This window comes from Rhinopithecus roxellana, chromosome 14 (assembly GCF_007565055.1).
Source record: "Rhinopithecus roxellana isolate Shanxi Qingling chromosome 14, ASM756505v1, whole genome shotgun sequence".
NCBI lineage: Eukaryota > Metazoa > Chordata > Mammalia > Primates > Cercopithecidae > Rhinopithecus > Rhinopithecus roxellana.
Genome location: NC_044562.1, coordinates 57622600 through 57642692, shown reverse-complemented (window position 1 = coordinate 57642692; position 20093 = coordinate 57622600). Strand labels below are relative to the sequence as shown.

The following is a 20093-nucleotide window of genomic DNA, read 5'->3' as shown; positions in this document are numbered from 1 at the left end:
CCTTTAAAGATAATTTTTAAAATAAAATAATAAAGCTTATAACATGCAGAAATAAAGTAGATGACTTCAATAACATAAATCAAGGTGTGCAAACTTTTTCTGTAAAGGGCCAGGTAGTAAATACTTTTGGCTTTGTGAGCCGTATGTTCTCTATCACAATTCAACTCTACCATTGTAATGTGAAAGCAGCCAGCCATAGACAATACATAAATGAATAGGTATGGCTGTGTTCCAATAAAACTGTACTTTAAAAAATTGATGGCAGTTAAAATTTGGTCTGTGGGTTATAGTTTACCAACTCCAATGTAAAAGGAAGAAATGGAAGTATAATATTGTAAGGTCCCTATATTATATAAAGTGGTATAATGTTGTTTGAAGGTAGGCTGTGTAAGTAAAAGATACACATTGTAAACCCAAAACAACAAGTGAAAAATAATAATAAAGAATTATAGCCAGCCGGGCGCAGTGGCTCACGCCTGTAATCCCAGCACTTTGGGAGGCCGAGGTGGGCGGATCACAAGGTCAGGAGATCGAGACCACGGTGAAACCCCGTCTCTACTAAAAATACAAAAAAAAAAAATTAGCTGGGCGTGGTGGCGGCGCCTGTAGTCCCAGCTACTCGGGAGGCTGAGGCAGGAGAATGGCGTGAACCCGGGAGGCAGAGCTTGCAGTGAGCCGAGATCGCACCACTGCACTCCAGCCTGGGCCACAGAGCGAGACTCTGTCTCAAAAAAAAAAGAATTATAGCCAATAAACCAATTGTGGAGATAGAAATTGAATCCTAAAAATACTCAATCCAGAAGGCAGGAAGAGAAGAAAAGAAGAAAAAAGCGGGACAAGTGAAAACCAAAAGCGAGATGACAGGTTCGGTCTAGTCATATGGGTAGTTACATTAAAATTAAAATGAGTAAACATGCAAATTAAAAGGCAAAGATTGTCAGATTGAATTGAAAAGCAATACCCAACTATATGCTATCACAAGAACCCACTCTAAGTATAAAGACACAGATAATTGTAAAGTAATAGAATGGGTTTCTGTTCTGAGAAAGATAGAGTAAGCACAGTCTACCCCTGTCTCTCCCCCACTGAATACAGCTACAGTCCTGGACAGAATGCATGGAGTAGCTCTCAGAGGACTCTGTAAAGTCAGTAGTAGCAGGTGGATTGGGGAAGAAGACCAAGCTTTGAAGTGCCACCAAACCAGTGGTGAGTTTACCATTGTTTTTTTTTGCTTCGGTATCCCCCCCAGCCTGGACTCAAAGCCACCTCAGAACCAGAAGTGAGCATCCACATGGACAAAAAGAGTGCTCCAGGAGAAGCCCTCTAGCACAGCTTAAGAAGCAGGGCTGACAGTGCAGAAGTTGGGGAGTCCTCAAGTGCCTTTAAACTGCGAGGGAAGAAACCTTCCTCTCCAGTTGGAGGTGCTGTGGTTTCAAAGGGGTTGGGTATTGTTTTTCCCTTTTCCTGTTGTTTTTCCCTTTCTCTGTCATCCCATTACTTGGTCCCAGCCACGAATGCCATCATTATAAAAGTGGCACGGTAAGGAAATAAAAGCCCCAACTTTTTTGCCAGAGGACTGAAAAAGGTAGCCCCAGAAAACTGGAAAGTACTGGGGAAACTGTGGAGGGTGAATCTTAGGACAGCAATTTCATGAAGTTATTTATGAACTCCTGAGCTCCCCCAAGTTGGTGGAATCTGTGTAATCTGATCTAAAATTTTATTGACAATGCCATTTATAATTTGACAATACAATTTATAATGGTATTGTCAATAAACCTCTAAAGTTGAAAGACTTTAGTATAAATCTAATAAAACATTAGAGAATTTGTATGCGGAAAAACTACAAAGTGCTGATGAAAGAAATCAAGATCAAGTAAATGGAGAGACATACCATGTTCATGGATTAGAAGACTCAACATAGTAAATATGGCAGTGCTCTCTAAACTGATTTACAGATTTAACATGATTCCAACAGAGGTCTCAGCAGAATATTTTGTGAATGTAGACAAACTGCTTCTAAAATTTGTATGGAAAGAAAAAGAATTTAGAAAACCAAGAATTAGAAAAGAATTAGAAAACAGTTTTGATGAAGAATAAATTTTGAGGAATCACACTACTGAGTATTAAGATTTACTGTAAAGCCACAGTGATCAGTTCAGTGTGATATTGGCAAAGGAACTGACACATGGATCAGTGAAACAGGAGAGGAAATTCAGAATTAAACCCAAACAAATATGGCCAATTAATTTTTGAAAATGATTTAAATCCAATGGAGAAAGGATAATCTTCTCAACAAATGGGATTGAAACAATTAGATATCCATATATCCATATATATATATATTATATATATAGAACCTCAACTTAAACCTCACACCTTATACAATGATTAACTCAAAAGGGATCATAGACCTAAATGGAAAAACACAAAACTATAATATTTTTAGAAGAAAACATAGGCAAAAAAAAAAAAATCTTTATGACCTGGTCTTAAGCAAAGTATTCTTAGATGATAAGACAGCAAAAGCATGATTCATTTTTAAAAAACAGATAAATTAGACTTCATCAAAATTTAAAACTTTTGCTTTGTGAAAGACACGGTTAAAAGAATAAAAAAAACAAGCTACAGTCCAGGAGGAAACATTTGCAAAACTCATACCCAACAAAGGACTTGTGATCAGAATACATCGAGAATTCTCAAATCTCAACTGCAAGAAAACAACCCAATTTTTAAAATGGATAAAAGACTTGAACGAACACTTGGCCACAAAAGATATCTATATGGAGGTGAATAAACGGATGGAAAAATATTCTTGTCATTAATGTCAGCCATTAGTGAAACGCAAATAAAAGCCACTACAAGAAATCACAACAAACCCAGTAGAATGTCCAAAAAAAAAATACTGACCTGGTGTAAATACAGAGCAACTGGAACTCTCACACATTTTTAGTGGAAATGCAAAATGGTTCAGCCACTCTGAAAACAGTTTGGCAGGTTTTTTTTGTAAGGTTAAGTATATGCTTATAATATGACCCAGCAATCCCACTCCTTGGTGTTAACTCTAAAGAGATGAAAACTTATGTTCACACACAAATCCATATACAAATGGTTATATTATTTCTATTTATAATCACCAAACTCCAAAACCCAAATACCCTTCTCTGGGTGAATGGATAGACAAATTGTGGAACCTCTGTACAGTGAAATACTACTCAGTCATAAAAAGAATCAATTATAGATACATACAACAACTTAGATGGATCTCAGAGGTATTATGCTGAAAGAAGACAGTCTCAAAGATTATATCGTGTATGGTTCCATAAATGGCATTCTTCTTAAAACAAAACTATAGTGATGAACAAATCAGTAGTTGCCAGGGACTGAGGGGTAATAGGAGCTCTGCGACTCTGAAGAGATAGACCAAAGAAGTCTTTTAGGGAGATGGAATGTCCTGCATCCTGATTGTGGTGGGGGTTAAAGCAATCTATATATGTGTTAAAATTCATAGAGGTGTGGTGAATAAAAGTCAATTTTACTCTATACTAATTTACAGAGACACATTTTGAAAGCATATGAAGAAATTGAACATCTTTTAAAAACCAAAAGTAGCTGGCGTGGTGGTTCACCCCTGTAATCCCAGCACTTTGAGAGGCCAAGGCGGGCAGATCATGAGGTCAGGAGATCAAGACCATCCTGGTCAACATGGTGAAACCCTGTCTCTACTGAAAATACAAACATTGGCTGGGTGTGGTAGCGCATGCTTGTAATCCCAGCTACTCGGGAGGCTGAGGCAGGAGAATTGCTTGAACCTGGGAGTTGGAGGTTGCAGTGAGCCGAGATTGCGCCACTGCACTCCAGCCTGGCAAGAAAGCGAGACTCTGTCTCAAAATAATAATATAATAATAATAATAATAATAATAATAATAATAATATTATAATATTAGGTAAACACTAATCAGGATAATGTTGCTGTAGTGGCTATATTAATATCAAATAAATTAAACTTTAGAATAGGGAATACTGCTGGGAATTAGGAGGGATCTTTTATAATGATAAAGGGGTCAATTCATCCAGAAGACGTAACTCTAGATATACTTGTACCTATTAACACCTATTCACATGAAGCAAAAGCTGACTGAACTGCAAGGAGAAATAGGTCCATAATTATTGGTGGAGATTTCGGCACTCCCCTCTCAGTGGTTCATAGAACATGTCGACAGGAAATCTTCTCTGGTGCTTCTTGTTCTGTCCAGTCCTGGGTGGCTTCTCTGGTGCTTCTTGTTCTGTCCAATCCTGGGTGGCTTCTCTGGTGCTTCTTGTTCTGTCCAATCCTGGGTGGCTTCTCTGGTGCTTCTTGTTCTGTCCAAGAAAGGGGCTGGGAGATGCTGAGCCCCATGGGGTGCAGTGCGGCTACAAATCCATTTCCAGAAATAAGCTTCTGGCTTCAGTTCTACTTGGGAATGAGAACAGAGGTGAAAACCCAAATGTGCCATTGGAGCTGGGCGGGGAGACCACTCTCCCCACACTCCCTGCGTGGCCACTGGTGACCACTGTTCTTCTTGCAGGTGACCACCCAGTGCCCGACGCCTGCCTCTCAGCCCCTTGCCACAATGGGGGCACCTGTGTGGATGCGGACCAGGGCTACGTGTGCGAGTGCCCCGAAGGCTTCATGGGCCTGGACTGCAGGCAGAGTGCGTCTGGGCTGCAAGGGCTGCCGTTTTAGGGCTGGGGCAGGAGACCCAGGGAGGGCCCTCCTGTGGGTGCATGCGGGAAACACCTCGAGAAGAAACGTGTGAGTGTGCATACACTGCAGTTTGTATGGGAAACTGGTCAGGAGCAGGGCGGGGTCTGGAGCGAGGGTGCCATCTTTCTGCGCCCCCACATGGGAGGCTCCTCCCTCTCTTCGTGGCAGGAGTCCCCAATGACTGTGAGTGCCGTAACGGAGGCAGATGCCTGGGCGCCAACACCACCCTCTGCCAGTGCCCCCCGGGATTCTTTGGGCTTCTCTGTGAATTTGGTAGGTGCCGAGGGCACCCTTCCTGCCCTGTCCCTGAGCATCCTCATCACCGGGAAATGAATGGTGGCTTGGGCTGGGGTCCACAGGTCCGGACTGCCAACCCTTGGTTCTACCCCGACCCCAGGAGGGCCTGGCCACAAGAGTGCCTGAACCTGGTGGGGCCGCTGGGTCTTGGGAAGCCCCAGCCTTGACAAGGACTCGAGGTCTGCCAGAAGACATGCGGGATATGGGATGGGGCTTCCTCCTTTCTCTCCAGAAATCACAGCCATGCCCTGCAACATGAACACACAGTGCCCAGACGGCGGCTACTGCATGGAGCACGGTGGGAGCTACCTCTGTGTCTGCCACACTGACCACAATGCCAGCCACTGTGAGTAGCTCAGGGATGAGCCTGCTGGGCTAGGGGCCCAAAGAGAAGCCAGGGAGAAAGTGGTGGGTGAGGCAGGCGCAGGCCAGAGTCCCTGCTTCCCTTCTGACTCTAAGGAGAGCTGGCACCTGGGGGAGCCTCTCTCAGTAGCCTTCCTGTAATATGGGGCTAGACATCTCCTCCGCCCCAGTGGAGTAAGCTCACAGGTGGAAAAGCACTTCTGCAAGTGTACAAGCACCGTGTGGTATCTTCCCTAAGTGCCAACACAAGCTATTAAAATATTTAATGCATACATAATTAGGCACGTTAATTAAATGTGTCACTACTATATGTTTGTTAGTGTATAGATGGTTAATCGCTTGCATCATGTATAATTATATAGAATAATGATATGATGCTGGCAGTGATGACAGGAAGGCATTTCTGTATCACAGCTCAGTCCTACCTCGTAAAAGACGGAAGGGTGAGTTCTGCTAAAATTGAGAAAAGGAGAAATTCCAGGGAGGGGCCTTAGAGCCCACTCTGAGGAACCAAGATGCCCACAGAGTGTATTTTAAGTGGCCTTGGTTCCAGACAGGATGTCAGGGTAACCCTGGCAGGCAAGGTGCCCCGCCAGCCTCTTGCCGCCTGCACGGATGCGGCATAAGCTCCAGGACCACCCTCTGCCCCCCGCCCCCAGCCCTGCCATCACCCTGCGACTCAGACCCCTGCTTCAACGGAGGCTCCTGCGATGCCCATGACGACTCCTACATCTGCGAGTGCCCGCGCGGTTTCCACGGCAAGCACTGCGAGAAAGGTATGGCGGGCGGGGTGCCGGCGTCAGCACCCTGGAGAGCGCCCGCGGGCCGCGGTTCCGCTTCTGCGGTCTCTCAGTCTCTGTTTCGCGAATTGCTGACCTCTAGAGCCTTGCCTGATGTGCTGCTCTGTTCTGTGTATTTAGAGGCGAGCACCTCACTGTTGGGACGGTTCTGATCTGCACCAGTGCCAGGCCTGCTGGTCCTTACCTTGCTCTTCTCAAGATAGGCTTCATTGCCTTCTCAGCGTTTTTCCGAATAGGTTTTAGAATCATTATATTAAATTTTATTTTAAAAATTTCCTTAGGATTTTGTTCAATCTAATTCAGCATGGACAATGTCGAATTTTATTACATTTAGCCGCTTGAGAGTAGAAGTGTCCTTCTGCAAGCACATTGCAGGCATAGCTGTCCCCGTCAGGCCCTACCCAGGACTGTCCCTTCCATGCAGTTTGAAGCAACAGTCAGGACTCCCATCAGTGACCCCCAGACCTGTTTGGCATCTCAGTGTCCAATGCCCAGAGGGGGCTGCCTGACCCCAGAGTGGCCTGGCACCGTCTCCGGGGGCTCGGCCCCAGGCACCCCCGTAGCCTGGACTGGTGTGGAGCCTCCCATGGCCCCTCCCCTGCTCTGTTTCTTGTCCCTGAGGGAAAGACCCTGAAGCCTGAGCCCTGGACCCCGTGGCTCCCCCAATCCCTGCAGCAGAGGTAGAACAGGTTTCCAAAGAGAAGACCCCAACTGCTTGGTTCTTTGCAAGCTCTGACAAGGTCTTTCTCTCTCAACACACTCCTAGGACCACCCTGAGGCCCTGCGTGGGCCCTGCCCAGAGCTGACTCTGGCCCTACTCCAGCTCACACCTGCCAGTGGCATGAAGTCCACTGAACCCAAGGCGTGTCCTACCAAAGCCGACATCTCCTCACTAGGCCAGACTGCCAGTACCCAGTGTCCCTGCCCCAACGGTTCTGTGCCCACCCCAGGAACTGCACAGCCCTCCCCCAGGGTCCCAGCTTCTGTGAGCACATGGGCCACCAGTGTGGACACCTCTAACCCCAAAGGGAGTACAGAAGGGACAGGGATGGCTGTCCTCAGGGGTGGGGCAGCCAGAGCTTGGATGTGCAGCTTGGGAGGCCCCTGGGGGTAAGCGTTGGCGGGAGAGAAGCGAGCACAGTGGGGCAGGCCCCTTCTGCTGCTCAGAACCCAGGTGTCCAAGGATTCGGAGTTCCTCGCTGGCCCTTTGACAGGGTGATTGGCAAGGTGGCAGGATAGATGTGCTGGTTTAGCAGATGCCTTTAAATACATGCTTGGTGTCTGAGCCCCTTGGGAGCCCAGGAGCTGTTAGGACCCAGAGAAAATGTGGCAATGCCAATGCAGGTACGGAACACACAGAAATCCAGATTGACTGCTGGGGATGCTGATGTCATGGCGGATGAGACTCAGCCACTTCCTGTCAGGGAATTCCTGTGTGCAGGAGGGAGGGAGTGCTGCACCTGCAGCAGTGGTGGGGCCGGTTCTCCACAGGGAGGGCCCAGCCATTGCCGGAGCCTGGGCAGAGAAGAGGACAGGCGAGCAAAGGGCCCACCTGAGGCTGAGTTGGGGTCTCTGGCCTGCGAGCCCCACCACAGTCTCCCCCATGTGTGTGGACCTGCTTGGTTCCCTCTGCAGCCGGGCCCCAGGGCTCAGTCAAGAAGCAGGCCCAGCCTGTCAGGCCCCACCAGCACCAGAGGACTGAGAAGATGCCAGGAGGGTATAGTGGCTCTGTGGAGCCAGCAGCCTGGCCCCGTTCATCTGCCTCTCTGTCCTTCTACACAGCCCGGCCACACCTATGCAGCTCTGGGCCCTGCCGGAACGGGGGCACGTGCAAGGAGGCAGGCGGCGAGTACCACTGCAGCTGCCCCTACCGCTTCACCGGGAGGCACTGTGAGATCGGTGCGGCCCCCAGGGGCAGGGGGGAGGGCAGGAGAGATGGGCTAGCCCTGAGCTGGGGCCCCCTGACACACCCTCCCTGCCAGCTGTGGGTCTGCCTCTCATGAAGAGGCCCCAGCTCTGGGATGTTGGGGAACCTGGGAGGGGCGGTGGGCTGCGACCCTTGACCTGGCTTCTGCTTCCAGGGAAGCCAGACTCATGCGCCTCTGGCCCCTGTCACAACGGCGGCACCTGCTTCCACTACATTGGCAAATACAAATGTGACTGTCCCCCAGGCTTCTCCGGGCGGCACTGCGAGATAGGTAAGGTGGGTGGGAGGCCAGACCAGGGCGGCCGGGGGTGAACCCTCTCTGCAGATGTGAAAACAGGCCCATGGGCAGGGCTGGTCCAGGCCCTGGAGGCGCAGGAGGTGGAGCTGGGCGCAGGAGGCAGGATGCCCCATGCAGTCCCGAGCCTTCGGGGAAGACACAGTGGCCAGGACCCTCCTGCATTCTGGCAGCCCCCTCCCCCTGCTTCCGGAGCCCATGTGTGAATGGGGGCACCTGCGAGGACCGAGGCACGGATTTCTTCTGCCACTGCCAAGCAGGGTACATGGGACGCCGGTGCCAGGCAGGTGAGAGGGCCGGGGGGCCAAGTGGGGAGCATCAGATTTCTTGCTAATCCCTGCAGAGCTGGGCAGGGCAGGAATGGGAAGAAGGAAACACATATCACAGCAGCCAGGCCTCAGAAGTCGAGGCACCTTTCCCTGGCGAAGGGCAGTGTGGGAGCAGGACGTCTGGGCCCTGCAGCCAGGTTGGGCAGAGGGCAGAGCGGTGGGGAGGGGCCGGGAAGGCACAGGACTGTGCAAGACAGGCTGCTGTGCTTTGCAGAGGTGGACTGCGGCCCCCCAGAGGAGGTGAAGCACGCCACACTGCGCTTCAATGGCACGCGGCTGGGCGCGGTGGCCCTATATGCATGTGACCGCGGCTACAGCCTGAGCGCCCCCAGCCGCATCCGGGTCTGTCAGCCACATGGTGTCTGGAGTGAGCCTCCCCAGTGCCTGGGTGATTCTGCGGGCCCTTGGGGTGGGGCAGGTGGGGCCCACACCCTCCTCACCTGGCCAAGTGGAGGAGCACAGAGGCTGCAGGCCCAAGCAAGGATGCCCAGCTCTGACCTGGTCCTGCCCCTTCTCCCCTCAGTCTCCTGTCTGTGAATATGGCCCATGGGGTGACAGAGGTGATGATCACAGTCAACTTTGCTCTGGGCCATTCACTAAAGGCTTCCCTGTCCTCAGAGCAGCCTGGAGCAGGGGGTCAAACACCCAAATACCCACTCTGCAGATGCAGTAGCTGAGGCCAAGAGGTAGCCCGGGGGCTGAGTCCTAAAGAGCCAGATACAGGTTCAGGACCCACCTCCTACTCCTGGCCCCTTGAAGACTTGTGGAATCAAAATAAGATCCCCCTTCCCCCGCAGCCATTTGAGGAGTGCATTGCACCGAGGTCCCGCCCTGGTCTGGCTTGGGAGCTGGGGGTGCACAGCCTAGAGACAAGGCCCCCCTCACCAAAGCCCCTGGAGAAGTAGGGCCATTAACACCCTACAGGTGCATCACATTACACCAGAGTCATCCAAACTGTCCATCAGAAAGTCTGTGTGATGTGAGCTAGTTTTTATGAAGTAAGGATTTTAAAACAAGCTTCGGAACAGTGAGTGACAGCACCTAGATTTGAGTGGGGCACATAAGCACATCACTGTCCCCCACATGCCCCACAAAGCCAAGGCCAACCTGCGTGGCCTCACTCAGGTGAAGAGTTCTGGGAACACCTGGCTTCAAGCATCCCTCCTTTCCTTCTGGGCTTTAAGCCCCAGGGTGAGCTCCTGACTGTCTTGGAGACGACCCCCCTCCCAGTGCTACTTCCCCTCCTATATGTTGCCAGATGAAAAGCCGATATCCTCAGAGAATATGAGCAACCAGCCAGGATATCAAGACACCTGAAAAGTATGATTGTCTCAAAAAATAATAATAAAAGTCCAAAAAATATGTACGATTGGAAGCAGAATTGCAGAAGGCAGACTAACACAGGAGTTCAAGACCAGCAAGGGCAACATAGGGAGACCTCATCTCTACAAAAAATTTTAAAAATTAGCCAGGGAAACTGACATTAATACCAATGTTAGCAAAGAAAAAATTTCAAACTTGATTAATTAAATGTCTGACTTCAGAAGTTAGGAAGAAAAATACCAAATGATGCTGAAAAAAGTAGAAGGAAAGAGGAATAAAGGTAAAAGCTATAATTAATGAAGTAGAGATCAAAGATACAAAAGAAATGACAAGCCAAAATTAGTTCTTTGAAAAGCCTAATAAAGTCAGGAGTTCGAGACCAGCCTGGCCAACATAGTGAAACCCCGTCTCGACTAAAAATACAAAAATTAGCCGGGCGTGGCGGCGGGCACCTGTAGTCCCAGCTACTTGGGAAGCTGAGACAGGACAATCGCTTGAACCCAGGAGGCGGAGGTTGTGGTGAGTCACAGTCATGCCACTGCACTCCAGCCTGGGCAACAAGAGTGAAACTCGGTCTCAAAAAAAAAAAAAAAAAAAAGGAAAAAAGTCTAGAACCAACTCAAAGACCCAGCCAATGAGAATGGGTGAAGTATGATGTAACCACACTGTGGAATATTACTCAGTAGTGAGAATCTATGAACCACAGTGAGCTGCGGTGTGGAGTTCTCTTCTGTATATAATCTTGAGAGAAGACAATATGTATCATGATGTACTATGAATAAAGTTCCTGAACAACAAAAACACATTCATTATTGTTTAGGGAATTTATAAAACTTTTTAAGCTAATTTTAATTATTTTACTGCCAGAAAACCTAATTTTTAAAAGACAAGGAGCCGGGCGCGGTGGCTCAAGCCTGTAATCCCAGCACTTTGGGAGGCCGAGACGGGCGGATCACGAGGTCAGGAGATCGAGACCATCCTGGCTAACACGGTGAAACCCCGTCTCTACTAAAAAATACAAAAAACTAGCCGGGCGACCTGGCGGGTGCCTGTAGTCCCAGCTACTCGGGAGGCTGAGGCAGGAGAATGGCGTGAACCCGGGAGGCGGAGCTTGCAGTGAGCTGAGATCTGGCCACTGCACTCCAGCCTGGGCGACACAGCGAGACTCCGTCTCAAAAAAAAAAAAAAAAAAAAAAAGACAAGGAAATGATAAACCCAGAAATACTTATCACAAGAGAAGAGGAGGGTGCATGGTCAGATGATCCCATTCACCATTCTGGCTGCCAGGGTGGATGCTAGTCCCAGATGTCACTAAGTCATTACTGTTTATTTACTTTTTAAGCATGAAATTAAACTTTAAAAAAATAAACATTTAAGTTCAGAAGCACAACTCCCACTTTAAAAGAAACCTGTGGTGAATCTTTTAGAACTAAGACTGGTCCCAGAGGTACTGGTTTCATAGGTGACTATTATACATTGAAATGGCAAGATGGGACATGAGACATTTTCTGCCAAACCCCCGACGCCTTTGTCCTGTCGGCCTGAACCACTGGAATTAAGTCCCACAGTGTCTTCCGTGAGCCCTGGGCTGGTTGTGAGCCTGCCGTCACTTCATAGGCACAGCCAGTCACTGAGCCCCAGGCCCACTGCCCTGCCCCGACTCCAAGGATATCCAGCCCTGGTCTCTGGCCTTTCCGAGCACTGATGATGTATCATCGAATTCTCTCTGGCCCCTCAGAACTAGTTTATGTGCATCTTAATTTGGCTTAATTGTGGCCACATTGCTTTACTCTTGGACTCTCTCCTCTCAGAAATTGATGAGTGCCGGTCTCAGCCGTGCCTGCATGGGGGCTCTTGCCAGGACCACGTCGCTGGGTACCTGTGCCTCTGCAGCACAGGCTACGAGGGCGTCCACTGTGAGCTGGGTAAGAGGGGCCCTGGCCCTGCTGGGGTGGCAGCTGCAGCACACTGGCCATGTGCCTGAGGCAGTGGGACCCCCGGAGAGGTCTCTGGATGGCTGGGGTGGCCACTGCATACTCTCTCGGGCCCCTGCCAGCTCTGACATCCAAGACAAAGAATTACCAGCATCCCTTCCTGCACCTCCCCAGGGGAGACTGAGAGCCCAGCTGAGAAGTGCTGGCCTGGGCTCAGGGCGCAGAGAAGGTGGGTGTCACCGAGGGCAGGTCACAGCCTCTGATGCCTGGTCGCTGCCAGCCAGCGGAGGGAGGGGAGGCCTGCCCCGTGAGCCCTGCACACCCTTGTACCTTGCTAGGGCTCTTAAGCCTGAGAAAGACACGCGGGCTCCAGGGAAGGCAGGGCCCAGGGAGCCATGCCCAGTCGTGGTCTTGGGTAGCCTCCCATTGCAGAGTGGCCTGGAGGAAGGCATGGCCTGGAGGTGGGGCTTTGCCAGCAGGCAGTGGAGGTGGCATGCCTCCCGAGGAGGGGTGGGTGTGGGGCTGATGGAAGAAAACGCACATGTCCCGAATAGTTACTCCCAGTTGGGGAAGGGGTGACTAAAGCCTCTGGGAATGCACAGACTCCTGGGGCATGTAGGCGCCTCGGACCTAAGCCAGCAACACCCTTGACACCCCTTCTCTGTGCAGAGAGGGATGAGTGCCGAGCTCACCTCTGCAGAAATGGAGGCTCCTGCAGGAACCTCCCTGGGGCCTATGTCTGCCAGTGCCCTGCAGGCTTCGTCGGAGTCCACTGTGAGACAGGTAGGGGCTCCCTCCAGTGGGCCCCACATGCAGAGCCTGGGCCTCTAGAAGATCAGAGAGGAGGTGGAGCATCCCCACATTCCCTGCTGGGCAGACCACCTGGGGAGAGGGACCCCCAGGGCTGCGGCCACCTTGGGAGGGAGGGGTGGAGGTGAGGGTGCTGGGGAGGGCTGAGGGGAGGGACCTGCCCACTGCCCCTCTCTCCTGGCCTCTGCCCCTAGACTCCTCCTTTCCCTTCTTCCCGCTGTCCTCTCCTCCCTCCCCCAGACTCCCCCCTTGCGGCTTGGGCCCACTCTCTGGGTGTTCTCCAGAGGTGGACGCCTGCGACTCCAGCCCCTGCCAGCACGGAGGCCGGTGTGAGAGTGGCGGCGGGGCCTACCTGTGCGTCTGCCCAGAGGGCTTCTTCGGCTACCACTGCGAGACAGGTAGGGCGGCAGGCCCGCCTGCTCCCCGCGCTCTGCCCGCCGCCTGGGAAGGCCCCTTCTCAGGCCGCAGGCCAGTGGCCCTCCGCCTGTCTCCCTTGGTCCCATGATGGTGCCTTCTAAACATCCCCATCTCCTGTGCTCACCCCACCCCCCGACACGGCTCTTCAGCCAAGGACACACCCGGGGTGGGGCCTCACGTCACACACAGGCCCTGCTGCCCTCGGACAGGCCAAGCTCATTGCACACCCAGGTCCGGCCCGTCGCTGTGTTTCTCTCTGGAACATTCTCCCTAATCAGCCCCCAGTGAGATACCTCCTGATGAGGCCTCCCTGACCACTGACCTCCCCTCCTCAAGCAGGACTGTCACTGGGATGGTGACCTGGCCTGTCCTGGTCCAATGTCTCCTCCCCTCAGCCAGTCGGGCTGACGGCACTCAGCTGTGGAGGGTGGAGGGGCTGCTGGGTTGGGCCCCGTAGGGCAGTGGAGGTGACAGAACCGAAGGGAGGCAGTAGCTGTCCTGTGCCCCCCTCCCCTCCACACCCACACAGGAGGGACCCAGTGCCCCAGGAACAAGTGGGGGCCCCTGGCCATACTCCAACACACACTGCTGCTTTTTCTTCCCTCAGCGAGTGACCCCTGCTTCTCCAGCCCCTGTGGGGGCCGTGGCTACTGCCTGGCCAGCAACGGCTCCCACAGCTGCACCTGCAAAGTGGGCTACACGGGCAAGGACTGTGCCAAAGGTGGGTGGCGAGGGCACCTCTAGTGAGGGAGCCATGAAGGGGTCCCCTCACCCCAGAGGGCCCAACGGTCCCCAAGGGCAGAGCATCTGGCCGCTGCTTGCCCAGGCCCCTTCCCTGAGGAACAGGGAGGGGATAAAATCCCCTGGTGGGCTTGAAACACTGTCACACATGCAAAAGTGTGACCCTCCTGGAGGTACGTGGCCGGAGACAAAGAAGGACTCTGCCAGCGATGGCTGTATTAGGCCCAAGAGCCGGACCCGGCTGAGCCGCCGATGGGAGCCAGGCGTGCATGGTTGACAGCTGACCAGTCCTCTCTCCTTGTTTTGATCCAAACCCTGAAGAGCTCTTCCCACCGACGGCCCTCAAGATGGAGAGAGTGGAGGAGAGTGGGGTCTCCATCTCCTGGAACCCGCCCGATGGCCCAGCCGCCAGGCAGATGCTTGATGGCTACGCGGTCACCTACGTCTCCTCTGATGGCTCCTACCGCCGCACGGACTTTGTGGACAGGACCCGCTCCTCGCACCAGCTCCGGGCCCTGGCGGCCGGCAGGGCCTACAACATCTCTGTCTTCTCAGTCAAGCGCAACACTAACAACAAGAATGACATCAGCAGGCCTGCCGTGCTACTGGCCCGCACGCGTGAGTATCCCCAAGCCTGGCCGTCCCTGCCCAGCCCCTGCCCCTCAAGGGCAGCACTGGCCCCAGGCACCTGCAGGGCGGCTGTCGTGCCGTCCACCTCCCTAGTTCTCCCAGCAGCAGGACAGCTGAGCTGGGGGTTGGAGGCACCGCCTTGCTGTAGACAGAGCACTGGGGAGACAGAGCTGTTCGGGAGTGGCCTCGGGTCCACAAGACACAAGCGTGGGATCGGGGCGCATAGAATAGAGCCAAGAGTGGGAGCAGCACAACCCCCAGGCGTGGCGCTAGGAAGTGGGACTGGGGAGGAATGGGGGCTTCCCAAAAAGGTCCTTGGAAGGAGCCAGTGCGGGAGACAGGGGCCACGGGGGCGGGCTTGGATGCGCTGGGACTCTGGGGTGCTCTGAAGGCCTGGGGAGAGTTTGAGGGGCACTTGCTCACAGGGATGTGTGGGCACTGGGATGTGCTAAGAAGAGGCATCCGTGGCTAATCGGGAAGAGCCATGGGGCAGGCCCTAGATGGAAGGACAGACCCAGAGGCTCCACCTGGAGCTGGCACCGAAAGCTGTGACCCGATGTGACCCCCTGAAGAGGAGTCCTAGGGAGGAGCCCCCTGAGAGCCTGAGCCGCCGAGAGGGCAGGGGGGCCGGGGTTGTGCACAGCCTGGGGGGTTGTTGCCACGTCGGGGAGCAGGAGATGCTGAGCGCTCTAGGGAGGGCGTCAGGGCTTAGCTGGCTTGTATGCTGCTGGGAGGGATTCCGGGGAGGAGAAGGGAGCCCCAGAACACGGCCGTGGACAGACAGGGGCAGGGCCAGTAGAAAGCAGAGGCTGGCCCTCCACTGAGCCCAGGCGCATCAGCTAGAGCACAGGGGATCTTGGTACAGGCTGGGCAGGAACCAAGGTGGGGTGCAGGGCCATGAGGCCATGGGACTCTCACCCAGCACACTTGTGGCTTTCAGACACAGGAACAAGAATGGGGAAGGGGTGCTAGAGGCTCGAGGAAAGAGGAAAGGGTGCTCAGAGCACGGACTGCTGCAAAGTGGCGTGATGGGTGGGTGGTGGCCGGGGATTCAATGAGGCCTGAGCACCTGGCAGGGCCCTGCGGGGCGGCCATGTGAGTTTGGTGAAACCTGCGGGTAGCATGGCGGGAAGGCAGAGAGGAGATCGGCGGCTCTCACAGGAGGAAGGCCTCCTGGCCACACGTGGGCCCCAGCTTGAGGCCAATGCCAAGGGCATTGCGGGACAGGTGGAGGCATTCAGGGCAGCTCGAGCCCACCCAGGGGCCCACAGGGGCCTGTCCTGCAGGAGTTGACCACCAAGGGGCTGAAATTCCCAACACAGCAAGGACACAGAGCACACCTCAGCCAGTGGGGAGCCTGGATGTACATGCGGGCGGCACTGAGCAGGTGTCAACAGGAGCTTCCAGGGACTGAGTAGGGGTGGCTCACCTGGGCTGTTTTAGGAGGAAGCACCTGTGAGGCTGCCCTCGGAAGGTATCTGGAGCAAAGACGGAGCCCGCCCTGCCTGCTGCAGAGTGGGGGCTCCAGCCAGCCATGGTGGGTGGAAGGGACCACTGTTCACAGACTGGGGTGCTGAGTTGCCAGGAGCCAAGCGCTGCCCTCTGGGCTCTGCCTGGCGCATCAGCAGTGGCACTGGAGCTTTGGAGGAGACTGGCTGGGCGGGAAGCTAAGCTCACAAGTGGCCCCTGCCCTGTAGTCACCGGGAGCTCTGTGCGTCCGTCCTCCTCGGACGGTGTTACCCAGACCAGGCCCGGATGTGTGCTCTTAGACCAAAATAGTCGACTGGCGCAGAAAAGAGGGGAGGTCTGGGTCACTCATGTCTAGAGGGACTCCGGCCCATCCCCTGCCATGTCACTGCCACATCTAAATGGAGGTTAAGACCCCTGCCTCTGGTAAAGCGGGATGGCCCACAACGGGCTCTGCAGCCATCAGCCCTGGAGGCCAGAGCCTGGGTGTCCCACTCAGCCCGAGTCCCCTGAGTAGCTGACGGGACACCCTCTCCAGGACCTCTCTGTGGCCCCAGCACCCTCCCAAGCCTGGTCTCATCTTGAGCCCCCGCCCTCCCCCAGGAGCAAGGAGGGGCCAGTACCTGCTAAGTAGCCCATTCCCCCTAGGACCCCGCCCTGTGGAAGGCTTCGAGGTCACCAATGTGACGGCCAGCACCATCTCAGTGCAGTGGGCCCTGCACAGGATCCACCATGCCACCGTCAGTGGGGTCCGCGTGTCCATCCGCCACCCTGAGGCCCTCAGAGACCAGGCCACTGATGTGGAAAGGAGTGTGGACAGGTTCACCTTTGGGTGAGAGGGGACACCCAGAGCATGGGGCTCGGGTGAGGGCAGGGGTGGGGGCTTGGGGACACGGGGCCCAGGTCTCGGGCACATTCTCCGTGTGTGGACTGTGCACCTGTCGCTCCTCACCCGGGCGGAGGCAAAGGTCTCAGGTGAGCCAGCCTCTGACCCTGGAGGCCTCACTCCTGCCTCACCTTATCAGAGCTGCCAAGAGAGGATACACCTTCGTAGTGTTTTAAAGTGTCCAAAAAGAGCAGGAAAAGCTCTGAAAACCTGGGAGCACACCTTCCACACAGATCATGAGAGTGACTTGGCCCCTCAGAGAGCAGCGGCCAGCGAGGGGAGATGGTAACAGCCCCGAGCTCTCCCAGGAGTCCCACAGTGGACCCCTGTGATTTGGTCACCAACCAGAGAGAAAGCTTCCGATTCGTGCTCAGCACAGGCAGGGGTGCCGGGAAAGACCGGAGAGCGGGTGGGAAGGAAAACTCCAGCCAGCAGCTTCCTGGGGCTGGGACAGTATTGGCCTCACGTTGCCCTGTGGGTTCCTGAGAATTTACATCAACTCACCTGTGCTGAGGGGCATCGGGCCTGCCTGTCCCCCGTCCCTGCACAGCGACCACCCCTTCTCTGGCCTCTCCCATCTGAACACCGGCCCTCTGACAATACTGTAGCGGCCCTAGGCGCACCCGATCCTCCTCCGCTTCCCAGACTATGTATGGGCTGGCTTCCCACCCTAGGAGCACACGGCTCTGAGGGCCGCGAGTGTGCCCCTCGTGGAGGTCGCCTGGGCCACCAGCAGCAGGACGACCTCCCCCCGGTCACCTCCTGACCAGGGGAGCTGTGGTCTGGTAGCTGAGTCACACACAGGTCCCAGACGTCCCTGTTCTCTCTTCGTCACCTCCTGCCCACAGGGCTCTGCTGCCTGGGAGGAGGTACACCATCCAGCTGACCACCCTCAGTGGGCTCAGGGGAGAGGAGCACCCCACGGAGAGCCTGGCCACCGCGCCAACACACGTGTGGACCCGTGAGTAGAACGGCGCAGCCCCTGGCACATGAAAGGCCGTCTTCTGGAAGCTCTGGCTTCCTTCCAGCCTCCCCTAGTCCTCTCCAAAGTGTCCACAACACCAGAAACCCAGCCCTGGCCTCCCAGACGTCTCTTCCACTGGGGCCATTGAGCAGGGGCCACTGGGCAGGAGCCATTGGGCTGGGCTGGGCCCTTGTGCTGGGACAGCTGTCCAGGGCAGTCTCCATCTCTAAAGGCTCTTGGTAGCTCCTCAGCATGAAGTTCCTACTGGACACTGACCAGAGGGTCAGAGGAACTCACTGGGCCAGGGATACCCACACTGTCCAGGGCCCTTGCACCTTGCAACCAGCCCCCTCTAGCTAAGCTCCTGGTGTCACTAGGCCCACAACCCCTCCCCAGTGCATGGGAGGGGCGAGAGCACAGACAGTCAGCGCACAGGGGAGGGACGGTGAACCGGGCAGAGGGGAGGCTGCAGCTCCCTCCGTGATGAACAGAGGCTTGAGCAGGCCCCTGCCCACCTGTGCCCTCGGATGCTGCCCACCTGGGAAGGCACAGGAAAGGCTGGTGGGTAGGGGAGTCTGCCCAGGACTCCACGCAGCCAGGCTCAGGGAAACCGACAGTGCTGCAGGGAGGGCGCCAGCTGATGGGACACGGCCTGGGGGCTTCGCAGGGTGAATCCTAACCCGAGGGGAGGGTGGCATCGGGGGCCTGCAGGCCTCTTGGTTGGGAGATGCTGCCGTGCATGCTAGCCCACACCCCACCTCAGTGCTGTACCATTCTCCATAATAAAGAACCTGGCTTCCAGCAAGGCTGCGGCAGCCCCTGTCAGGTTCTCAAACTGTGTTCTCGCCAGAAGACCCTGTGGGCACCCCCTCACCTCTCCCTGATCCTGCCTCGTCCAGGGCCCCTGCCTCCAGCAAACCTGACCGCCGCCCGAGTCACAGCCACCTCTGCCCACGTGGTCTGGGATGCCCCGACTCCAGGCAGCTTGCTGGAGGCTTATGTCATCAATGTGACCACCAGCCAGAGCACCAAGAGCCGCTATGTCCCCAATGGGAAGCTGGCATCCTACACAGTGCGCGACCTGCTGCCGGGACGGCGGTACCAGCTCTCTGTGACAGCCGTGCAGGGTACGGAGCTCGGGCCACTGCACAGCGAGCCCGCCCACCTCTACATCATCACCTGTGAGTGCTGCAGGCCCTGCGGGTGGGTGGGGCAGTGTTTGCCAGCCCTCTGTGCTGTTCAGGACTGACCTGGCCCTGCAGGGGCCTGGGATGCCAGGCGGACAGCCTAGAAACAGGACCGTGTTAGCAGGGGAGGAGTCTGTGTATGAAACCCACGAGGAAAGGAAGGACTCACGGGCGGGTGGCACCAACAACTGGAATAATAAGCACATGGAGCCTCAACGTGTGCCGGACCCCCCCCCGTAGATCCCAGACAGGCTGAGCGTCACCTGAAAACGGGTGCCGAGGGCGGCAGCGAGGAGGAAGCCCCCGGAAGTGGCCTTGCAGCCCAGGCCTGACCCATGAGGGGCCGCTGGACACAAACAAAGGGCCAGGAGGCCACGGGCAGGGGCCTGCAAGGAGCAGGAATGCTGGGGCGCAGAGGCACAGCCGCTCGGAGTGGGGACAGAGGCTCTGAAGGGCTCGGGTCTGCTCCCAAGTGCAGAGGTGACCCTTCCAGGCTCCACCAGGGTCCTGAATGCCCCACTTAGGTCTTCCAAGCTCACAGAAGGAGCTGTGGGAAAATGCAGGAGCGGAACAGAGAGAGAAGAAAGAGATGGAAACAAGCAGGGAGGAGTAGCCACAGCCAGACAGAGCAGAGCAGGGGGCGGCTCCCCAGGGGAAAGGGGGCTCCGACCCCAGCCTCCTCCCCAACCCGTGAGGCTGTGCTGGGGACAAGAAGTGCATGAGCTTGGCGAGTTCTCAGACCCAGTCCTGCCATCCCCACCAGCTTGGGGCCAAGCCCACCAGCCAGGTGGAAGGGGCAGGCTGGGACCTCCATGAGCCAGCCTCAGTGTGAGAGGGGAGGGGGCTCACAGGGAAGGAGGACCCAGCCTAGGAGGCTGAAGAACACTGTTAGGGTGACAGGTTGCGCCCTCACTCTCAGGGCACATGCTGGGGTGGGGACTCCCAGCTGAAGTGTCCCATCCGGAGGCCAACTGGGGAG

The 20093-nt window shown here is 55.0% G+C and overlaps 1 protein-coding gene across 7 annotated transcripts in view; it reads left to right on the top strand.

Moving 5' to 3' along the window:
• SNED1 (sushi, nidogen and EGF like domains 1) overlaps positions 1-20093 on the top strand; it is an 89189-nt gene that overhangs the window by 44053 nt on the left and 25043 nt on the right. For 3 of the 7 annotated variants that reach the window (XR_004053249.1, XM_030916846.1, XM_030916842.1), the window contains exons 9-25: positions 1096-1206; positions 4566-4691; positions 4913-5017; positions 5274-5387; positions 6064-6180; positions 7987-8103; positions 8286-8402; positions 8492-8713; positions 8970-9143; positions 11890-12003; positions 12682-12795; positions 13107-13220; positions 13847-13960; positions 14302-14598; positions 16726-16909; positions 17812-17924; positions 18827-19108. Coding sequence is in view for 6 of the 7 variants with exons in the window: in XM_030916846.1 (XP_030772706.1) it covers positions 1096-1206; positions 4566-4691; positions 4913-5017; positions 5274-5387; positions 6064-6180; positions 7987-8103; positions 8286-8402; positions 8492-8713; positions 8970-9143; positions 11890-12003; positions 12682-12795; positions 13107-13220; positions 13847-13960; positions 14302-14598; positions 16726-16909; positions 17812-17924; positions 18827-19108 (2535 nt within the window). In the remaining variant the exon portion in view is untranslated. The remainder of the gene's footprint in view (positions 1-1095; positions 1207-4565; positions 4692-4912; positions 5018-5273; positions 5388-6063; positions 6181-7986; positions 8104-8285; positions 8403-8491; positions 8714-8969; positions 9144-11889; positions 12004-12681; positions 12796-13106; positions 13221-13846; positions 13961-14301; positions 14599-16725; positions 16910-17811; positions 17925-18826; positions 19109-20093) is intronic. The other 4 variants (XM_030916847.1, XM_030916848.1, XM_030916844.1 and 1 more) reach the window with 3 other exon arrangements.